The 10,662-nt window shown below is 32.1% G+C and overlaps 1 protein-coding gene across 1 annotated transcript in view; it reads right to left on the bottom strand.

Moving 5' to 3' along the window:
• Nucleotides 1–3,512: 3,512 nt before the first annotated feature.
• Nucleotides 3,513–10,662, bottom strand: part of LOC137402743 (uncharacterized) — a 29,285-nt gene continuing 22,135 nt past the window's right edge. The window contains exons 13-16 of the mRNA XM_068089247.1: nucleotides 9,873–10,039; nucleotides 9,633–9,747; nucleotides 7,794–8,006; nucleotides 3,513–3,934 (exon numbers count right to left, since the gene is read on the bottom strand). Coding sequence (XP_067945348.1) covers nucleotides 3,806–3,934; nucleotides 7,794–8,006; nucleotides 9,633–9,747; nucleotides 9,873–10,039 — 624 coding nt within the window. The 3' untranslated portion in view covers nucleotides 3,513–3,805. The remainder of the gene's footprint in view (nucleotides 3,935–7,793; nucleotides 8,007–9,632; nucleotides 9,748–9,872; nucleotides 10,040–10,662) is intronic.

Below are 10,662 nucleotides of genomic sequence, written 5' to 3'. Positions count from 1 at the left end.
TAGAATGCCAAACAAATCAATACCTGCTAGGGCTGGAACAAACTAAACTGAATCAGATCAGCAGAGACTGCGTGAGGATAGACATCAATAGTCTATATTAAATTTTCTAGATGACAAACAACCTCATCTCTGAAGTTTTATGGAAAAATGGGAAGAATTAAACTACTATTTGCTATTTTAAACTTAGGTAATCTAGTAGGTGAGTCGACAAAACATAGTGTTTTATACATACCTGATCAAATGCGACAAACTAAAAGACTCACCTCTTTGCATTGAACATTTTTGGAAAATAAATGCTTTGGTAAATAGAAATTACATTTTAAACCATCTTCAGTATTACGATGAGCCCGAAACATCATAGCTGTAAATTACTTACGTCACTTAATAGCTAAGAATAAGTTAGGCAAGTGAACATCACTGCAAATACTGTACATAGTTGATTTTGCTACTTGAGTTGGTTTCCCAAAGCAAATAATTGCTGGAAAAATACATGCGGTCCTTACCTGCATAGCTTGTCCATGGCTTCAGCCATTACTTTGAAACAATGCTTCTAAAGGTGATCTCTATCAGTAAGTTGAAACTAAGGAATGCAGCATTGAAAGGGAGCATTACAGCAACTAATGAAAGTCACGCGGAAGGCAGTCTATAGAAGTTAATACAATTAGTCAATTATTTAAGTAAAGAAACGATAGGGAAATCCCCGCCACAAAGTTTCCACTCTGGTGATTCTTCACTGAACTATGCTGTATAGCTACTAAAACAATAACTGACGTCTGACTGTATGCTCTTATCTATAAGCAGTATCAGGCTAGTGCGATACAAAATTGCATCATGGACTTGAGATAGAAAACATTTTTGCAGATAAAAATCAAGTAGAGGCTATGAGGTGTACCAAAAACAAGCAGATTGAACTTGCATTACTAAGACCCTAAAGTTAATGTTTAACCACTTCATCTGCAACTACAGTGCAATTTACTCAAGTTGGATGTTGCACATGGATTGTGGACTTTACTGGGCAACATTTTAATGAACGTTTTCCCAGCTTTTAGCCTTTGCAGCCAAGCATAGTAGTTATTGCTTGAAAATGTTGAAACTTATATTACGGAGAACTTGATTGCTTGACTGAATCAGCCAGCCTCTCAAACTTGAGCTCAAAAAGTAGAATCGGTTGCTTCTAGGTATTAAGAACTATCTGATTGGTGGTGACGGTGCTCATTTGCATAATTCTTTAATAAAGGTACATTGCGCAATGATTGTACATTATAAACTACTTCAGAGTTTCCAGTCAAATAAAACTAGTTGCTTGGTATCTTTTACAACTTTTGCAATCTTAAGGCAAGCTCATTGTAATATTTGAGCTAGAAGAACATTTGATTGAAAATTACAAACGCCTGGTGTGGTTGTCAAGCAAGATCAATGAAAATCTTTATTCGTGTTTTTACCTTTACTTACAAATTACTGGTTAATGTTGCGCATATGATTTAAGTTTTCTCACAAACTGCCAACCAATTGTTTTATATACCAAAATAACATATACTGAAATTTTGCCGCAAAATACAAATACTACTAGCAAATAAGTATAAAAGGCACATTTTGATGAAAAATTTTGATACATCAATAGTTAAACAACATCGAAGATTATGATTGTACTACCGGTAATAGATGACTTTAAAGAGGTGGGTTTGAATAATATTGTTGCATAATCTTGGTCAAGAACCAGCTATTATCAACCCTTTTATGCGGTGAAAATGGACAGTAATATTCACGATCTTTAAAGGTTGAATTGCAACAAAATTCACTTTACAGTTATATGGCATCAAAAGGTTCACCATGTCGTACTCTGCTGTGTTGTAGTTGCAAAGTATGTGGAAATGTGATTACAAGCTATGAAAAGCTAAAAAATGAACAGCTAATCACAGCCATCACAAAAATTCAGTTGGTTGAAATCCCTTTCTAAAACGGCTCAATTGGGCCATAGTCGAACACGATGGCTTTTGTTTACACTTTTATGCAACCTCATTCGTCAAAATCTTTTTACAAATATACTTCACGCATTCAATAAAAGCATGTCTATTGTTCTTACGCATCGATTTCATCATCATTGTAATGCTGTCACTTTCCGCACTGATATCTTATAACCTACTATTAAGATTCATTTAATTTTTAACCTTAGCTCAAAGGAATGCATGTCATCATTTGATAAACATGACAAGCCTGTTGGTCACCTATGGTAGTAAATAAATGCCGCATAATTTTTTCTCGCTATTTGGCAAGAAGTATGGGTCACATGATCAGATTATGACTAGATGATTAGACCAAACTGAAACGAAACTGTAAAGTAGGAAGCATCTATAGTTGATAAGAGCTTTCCGGTAAAACCCGAAGTGTTTGTTATAAACTAGTGCTACAAAACGTTTTACATTGAGCTTTTTATTGGCCTTTTATTCCGCATGATAACAGCACATGCCAAAACAATAACAAAATCGAGTTGAGTACGTCTTTGAAATAAAGGCATTCAAATCTACAGCATTTTCGTGAAGACTGCAATTAACTGTTCGTTTTTTAGCTTTTAAGAGCTTGTAACCACATTTCAACATATTTTGCACCTACAGCACAGCAGAGTAAGACATGGTAAATTTTTTGATACTAAAAAACTGTAATGCGAACTTTGTTGCAATTCAACCTTTAAAAAAAAATTAACTAAACGCAGCTATATGATTAAATTAAAATCACTCGCCTTTTAAACTAGATGATCCAAAAGTATCTGCTAAAAATTCTCATGAAAGTGGAGCATGTGTTAAGAGGCGTAAATAGATGATTCTCAAAAATAACTAAATATATGGAAAAAAGTTTTAATTTCCTATTTGCATGAAGGAAAAATTCCACAAAGGGCATGCACAAACTGATTTGTGCTTTTCTATAACCATTGATTAAAAGTTAATGTGGGATGTATTAACTTTCTATCAAATACAGAGCAAATGTTTTTTGCTTTGGGATCATGAAACTCATTTGTGGAATCCACTTTGGCCCTCTGTTACAATTAGCTGGCATTTTGGGTAGCCAAAGCATGTAGTGTGGCAACGAGATAATGGCACAAAGCATTAGAATGGCAGCTGACAGAAGTGTTTTCATCTGAAATTCACTCCCTGGCTACTCGTTGGCATTGATAGTCATTTTGTCAAAAAATAGTCTGCTCATGTCACATCTGAGAGCTTACATTTTGGTTTTTGCCTCCAAAGCTGCTTACTTGTTTTTTATCATGTAAGCCATTTTGCCAAAAAATATTGATTATATTTTTATGAATAATTTAAACTTTAGAATGTTGTCAGTTAACATTTAAAATTGGCATCAGCTCTATTCAGGCCTGGAACAGCAGAAAATGTGTTGGAAAATTGGTCCTGTAATTATTGTTCTTTCCATATCATAACAATAAAGCATGTGGCAAGTAATTAAATTTATATTAAAATAGAAAATGTAGTGCTCTTTTCATTTAATGAAACAAATTAGGTTTGCTAACATCAGCCATTCACAAATTGTTTAGTGCAACTTACAAACAAAATCTTATTTCCAGACTTAATCACATTTAAATAATTTGTCAAATAATATGTGTGATATTTTGTACATAGAATGTATATAAATAACCAAAAGGATGTTCCTGAACACTCAATCAGTAGTTTTGTGTAGTTCATAAGTTTTAATAGCTCTCAGTCACTATGGAGATGTTCGATCATATAATTGCAAAAGCTCAGATTGAGACATCATTAGTCAAAGTTGTGAAGAAAAAGCAGACGCATTTCTTCAGGAGTTACGTACAACGGTGTTTCTTTTCTCTCTGTCTCTGGCTTGTCATACTCGGGTGTTTTGTATCTGCAGAGCTCAATCTCATCAAGATAACACTTGAACCGTGGGTTTTCCTCAAATCCAACTGTACAAACTAAAATCACACAAAATAAAAACCACTATACAATAATGAATCTGAGTCAATAATGATAATCCTACCATTATTTCCCATAATACCATTAATAATACCAGTAATAATTAAAAACACTAAAAAGCCCAAATAACTTTTACTATACACATCACATGCTAGTTACCAATATTTATTGACATGGCAGAATTATTGATGTTTATGTTGTTTTTACTTAAATAAATATTCTTAACTGGTGCAGGAGAGAGTTGTTGCAGAAAGCTTTTTTAATCACGATAACATATATCAATATATATACGATTCATTATATCAATATTAATAATATTTGCTGCTGTTCAATATTGAGTTTATTAACCATTTCTGTGAACTATTACCATTGTTTGCTATTTATGAGTGACGAATCATACTGCCATTGATATGATGATATAATTCTCTTGTTAATGTACCAACCACTGACTAAGTTTGATCGCTAATTTCTGTGCTAGTTGCTATTAACGTCTGCTACCTAAAATATTCTTTTCATATCTTTTTTCTGATGCTCTCTAAGAAACCTGCTCAATTAAGTTTATATTAAACTTAAATATTTATAACAAAGGATTTTAAAAGTACAGCTATAGCCTAAAACAGTTAAAATATTAACGAGCTAATGTAGTATTTTAGTTATTCGGATTACTATTTTTAACCCTAAAAATATATCAAAACCTACAACCTATCTATTAGACTTATTTCAACTGTATAACAAAATCTAATTTATTTCTATGCAGACAAATATTTAATATGAAAAAAGATAATACTCAAAAGGTTTTATGAAGCCCAACTAATTACAGACAAACCATAATCTTGATAATACTGATAACATGTTTGCTAGCGACCAACCTTGAAAGGCAGTGCTTTTAAGAACCTTTTCCTTAAAAATTCTTTTACAGCTTGACTTGAGTCTCTTGTTTCAATCTAGCTAGTTTAAACTATCACAGTTAATCTTGGAACAAAAACCTGCCTAATGCACATCATTAGACAAAACAAAGTTGCACTTCTTACTTCCTTTTCTCGATTTTGTAATAGGAGCTAAGTATACATTTTATAATTGTTTTGCACTGTTTCATTATGTGATAATTTATTATCATTGAGCTGGAGTTGATTAAATATCGATACTCAGCCCTGAAAAAAGTTGCTAATATTTAAAATTTCTAGAATTCCTACAATAATTGTACTATTCGAATAATTCCATTTCCAAATGAAGTTGCTTATAACATTGACAAGTGTTTGATGTCTGCTTGGTGTTAAAGCAAAGTCAATCAACATCATAATTTTACTCAAAAAATCTGCACAAATATTGTTTATCATGCCTGTCTATTATTTGCTGAAACAGATAAAAATATTTTCTGTGATCAACACTAAATGTAGGTAGTATAGTACCATGATTATATAAAAACGAGTTTGGATAAAGAGATCCAAAGTAAAACCACCAATTAAGTAAACCCATTGTGATTTTGACTTCTTTTTCAAGTATAACCAAAGCTGGTATTGGGGTACAGAAATATATAAAACAAAACAATTTTTATATGATGCTAAGCAATTTTATTTTCTATCTCAAACAGAAGGTTGTCTTTATATTAGTGTGTTGAACTTTAAAACAACTGTTGCCTACTGAATATTTTAATTACAGTATGGTTTCTTATTTACCAGTGCTGAACTTTTCATACGCTAAAATTGCTCTAGTGTCTTAAAACATTAAAAGCGGTTGTTCTGCTGATTATTGTTTGTGTAAAATCTTTGAACAAAAGAATCTTGTCTTATTTACACTACAATTCTCACAGACTTTAATGTTGTCTACAACATCAGGTGAACCGTGATATACATGTATATCACACTTCATGAGTGGTGTGGTTTGTGGAGTGAAGTGAAGGACTGTGAAGTTAGTGCCAAAAACATCACCAAACCAATGTAGGTACTTTTAAAAAATTTAGACAACCAATTGAACTAACAGATTTTAGTTCTGTTCCAACACATACCGTCACCCTTTATAGTGAGGATATAGCCGACTTTATAATGATCTATTGATTGCCAGCCATTTCTTGGTTCCCCAACAGAGAGCTTCACCTACAAAAACAGAGTATGGATACATCAAAGACACTTTAAAAGCAGCTTACTATTTCAGGCTGCAGAATTAAAATCTGACTGAAAATATGCCAACAAGTATATGACACATACCCCTAATTTACAAACTCTTGCAACAAAGAATTTTTTTAATGATAATTAGTTTCGTTTGATAGAATTTACATTTTTACATAAGCATTTGCATAAATGTGGAGTTATGTATGCAGTTCCACAGACATATATTTAGATGAGCTTGATAATTACCAAAAATAAAGCAAAAGCTAAATTTGGGATTTTATGCATACCAACGAGTGATAATATGTATACTATCTGTTGCTTGTATCTAATTACTATTGTTTCTGAATAAAAATGTTTATGTTAAGAAATTGATTAAGATTTTCAAAATTTTGGGGTTGAGTTCGATACTCAAATTTTTTTTGAAGGTAGTTTGGCACTTTAAAATAATGATAGTTTTTTTATAGTATAGCTTATTAGCTAATATAATTGCAGCTTGGGCTCAAGCTAATTTCGGGAATTGTTTTCAAACCTGTATATGTGCAAATGTAAACTCGGCTGCCTAGTTTTGCTTTGTTTTTTTGTACCTTTAATTCACACTTGAAATTAAATTTTGCATTTTAATTTGTACTTGGCAAATTTTCAAGTTGATTTGACAATCAGTTCTTAAAATAATGAAAAATATTGATGGCATTTCCATGTATAACCGTTCAAAAAATTAAACATTGCTGATGACAGAACATCAGTTTCTTACATCTAGTAGTTAGACACACTGACTGAAATCCTTGGTAATGAATGACAAAAAATAGACAATTTCAAAAAGCTTTTTTTATCAGCAAAAAAATTTGTTCTGAAACTCTTTGTTGTTTTATTCATAATAAATATACACACTCTATCAGACTCGGTGTACATAATAAATATACACACTATCAGACTCGGTGTACATAATAAACATACACACTCTATCAGACTCGGTGTACATAATAAATATACACACTCTATCAGACTCGGTGTACATAATAAATATACACACTATATCAGACTCGGTGTACATAATAAATATACACACTCTATCAGACTCAGTGTATATAAAGAAGTATACACACTCTATCAGACTCAGTGTACATAATAAATATACACACTCTATCAGACTCAGTGTACATAATAAATATACACACTCTATCAGACTCGGTGTACATAATAAATATACACACTCTATCAGACTCAGTGTATATAAAGAAGTATACACACTCTATCAGACTCAGTGTACTGTAACCATCGAGTTTCTTCAGTTACCTCTAAAACACCCCTTTTTAAAGGTGGTGTCAAAACCATTTACTCTCAAGTTTTTTATAGAGTTCTGCGAGCTTGGAGCTTCAATACACTAGTCAATTAAAATTGCGCTCTTTTAAGTGCTTCCATTGTCAATGGAAGGTTGATAACAAATCTAGTGTCACTGAGGCTTGCTTGTACAATACAATACAAGATTAAGCTTTAAGGAGTTAATGTGAGATTTAATAACTTAAGTTATTGACACAAAATATCTATCAAAATTGTAAATGTATAGTTTTGGCAGCAAAAGCATTGGTACTATAGATTTTAAACTACTTTACCGCATATAAATGAAATTTTTTGTGTCTGGTACCATTGTAATGGTGCTTCTATTCAATGAAGACGGTGAAAATTTAAAATAAGATTGCAGGTTGATCACTGCAAGCATTATTATTAAATAGTTCAAACAGTAGATTATTACCTGCACTTCGTCAGCCTCACGGAGGTCTCGAACCAACTCAAGATCTATAACAACTCCGACCCATCTTTTACACTCAGGAAACTCTACAGTGATCCGTTCTTTTCCTTCCTCTCCCTCAACAAGTACCACTTTACCAACTGAACTTTTAGTCACTCCTCCCCAACCTCTGACAGGCTCTGGAATTGATCTTCTTATGCATACCTTGTCTCCTTCCTGAATTTCAAGCAAATTAACCATCTGCGCTTTTATAAATACCGTAAATTCTAATCAGCTGCAACTGTTTCAGTTTGGCGGAATATCTCACTATATTTAATTATCTATAATTTCATAACGTCATAAATTTAGGTGCCGTTGAAGTAATTTACTTTTAAATATGACCGCTTTGCATACCAAATGATGTACAATTGAGCGTTTTATAATCTACTGAGTATATATTAGGAGATAACATATATAACATAGATAACATATATATTGCATTTGCTATTAAGAATAAATGTAGCTTTGGCACATTAAATATAAACTTATGCAAAACTGTAGCAGATTTTGTCAAAAATATTTCTACTTTTCTGAAAATTGCCATAGTTTTTGATTTGAGTTGATCTGATTGCCAAATGTTTCAAAGTTAAAATCAGCAAAACTTGTCCTTGTTTGAATCGGTGAGATAAAAATATGTTTCGTAAGAAATCACTAGTTGCTGGCTGCATGTATCTCAATTTATTTATTATTATCTTTGTCGGTCCCTTTGCCAACGTGCAACTATAGATACCATAGTAACACTTTTGCTTAAATCAGAGTGTTTTACTGTCTATTAAGCTTTGTCAATTTTAATTTTGTATCATGGTTCACATCATAGTGGCTTTTTCATGTCAAACATAAAAAGCAACTGCAATTAATAAAATATACTAATACTATCTATTAAAATCTGCTAAAATTTTCAGTAAGTTCATCTTCATTGTTGTTCATTTCCTTCATACCGCTACCAGATGAAAATGACTGTCCCCGGTAACAAACTCAAAGGCTTAATTTTGCGTGTACTTTGAAACTTACGAAAATGGCTTGCCCATAGACATATTACTAAAAGAATCAAAAAGTACCTAGACAAAGTTGACAAAACTTAAAAAATTACATTGAAAGAAAGTTTCTTGCATCAGCAACATTTTATTAAGGAAGGTACCTAAAATTTCCAAAATAAATTATAATTAAAAATGTAAATGTTTAGTAGTTTTTGCATCTGGTAATAAGCAAAGACTAAAAATAATGAAAACTGAAACTAACTAAAAAGTTTCATATTATTCCGAAATTAAATTTTACCAAATAATATGAGGCTTTTGCAATTTTTAGAAACCATATCTTATTGAAGTGATACACTGTTTTAAAAAGAGCACAACTTCTGAAAAATAACAATTAGTCAGTTGAGCCACTGTTTTATCAAAGTTAATGTTTCATCATCATCGTTTTAGTCTAACCAAAAGCTGCGCAGAACGAAAGCTTGGCTTATAATTAGCATGATAGATTTATTACTATCTTGGTAAACTTTTAATGTGTACCAAAATCATTCATAGTATTTGTGCACAAGTTTAGAATGTCAATAGATTATCTAACAAAATTTTACTGTTTGTATCATACTAAGTAATCGTTGAACAAATTTAACAATGACAAAAAACTTCCCATAGCAACATGGTACCTTGCATAAAGCGAAGCATTATGCTAACTTATTTTATGCTAGCATTTATGCACTGTTCAACGGTTTCCAAAAGACCAACTTTGGGAGCATCAACTTTAAACTGTTTGTGTCTGTAGCTAATGGCAGCAGATAAACACCTGTAAGCAAGTTCATACCTGTAAGCCACAGCCAGGAACCAGCTCAATGTCTGCATAGGAGCCGGTCCACAATTTGTCACCAAATGCAACCTTAGCCTCAGGAAACATTGCTTTGAGTATACCATGTACAGCCCTAAAAGAAGAAAAAATCTTTCAAAATTAATATTGCCAAAGTATGTACAGGAAATTTTTGTACAAGATGGAATTTACAACTAGTTACTTCTGTATTAAAGTCAACAGCTGTAATATCTCTTCCACCTGAAGGAACTTTGAGAGCTGCCTGATTGAGGCTCGAGGGTGATTGCCTTCCTTTTCAACCTCACTTTATCTCCCAAAAAGGGTATTCTTCTCTTAGTCATCACTTTAGAAAACAACTCTGTTTTCAGCATCCAAGGAGCTTTGTCTCCAGGAAATAAAACTTCAGCCTAAAATAACAAAAATATTAAACACTTGTATTTCATGATCACAACAGCAGTAGAGAGTTTTGACAAATACCTTGAAATATTTAGGGAACAGTGAGAATATTCTTCAAGAACGCCGCACAATGTAATAATAGCCATTATTATGGCATGTTCTAACTTCAAAACTTTTAAAATGTCTTTAAAACAAAAAAGCACTATGTCCATTTTTAACTCTAAAGCTTAAATTTTTTAAAACTTAGAATGTGTCACCATCAAAGCAATTGATAACTGCTTCCCACTAATAATCTATAATCAAAGTAGTTCTTTGTTTAAATCTGTCTGATACTTCAACACATAGGAAAAAAGTTTACCATAAATACTGATACCAACGGCATTAATGTCGATCCACCAAAAAGAAAGTGCATAATATAGACAGAATTCACTTTTCTCGAATTGAGTTTAAATTTATTTTGCAACAATTATGACGAACTAGTTAAAAAGTAGAGCGTCACCCTCTATATAAACGTCATCTCTAATAAAACGCCACTCTAAAGGAAAATTTGAAAAATTGAGTGCCATGGCATTCAAATAGAGGTTTTACGATAACTTAAATAATCTAAGTAATATTGGCAGATAAGTGTATAAAA

The sequence above is a fragment of the Watersipora subatra genome, chromosome 8 (assembly GCF_963576615.1).
Source record: "Watersipora subatra chromosome 8, tzWatSuba1.1, whole genome shotgun sequence".
Taxonomy (NCBI): Eukaryota; Metazoa; Bryozoa; class Gymnolaemata; order Cheilostomatida; family Watersiporidae; genus Watersipora; species Watersipora subatra.
The sequence above is the reverse complement of the archived record's forward strand: the minus strand, read 5'-3'. Positions and strand labels throughout refer to the sequence as shown.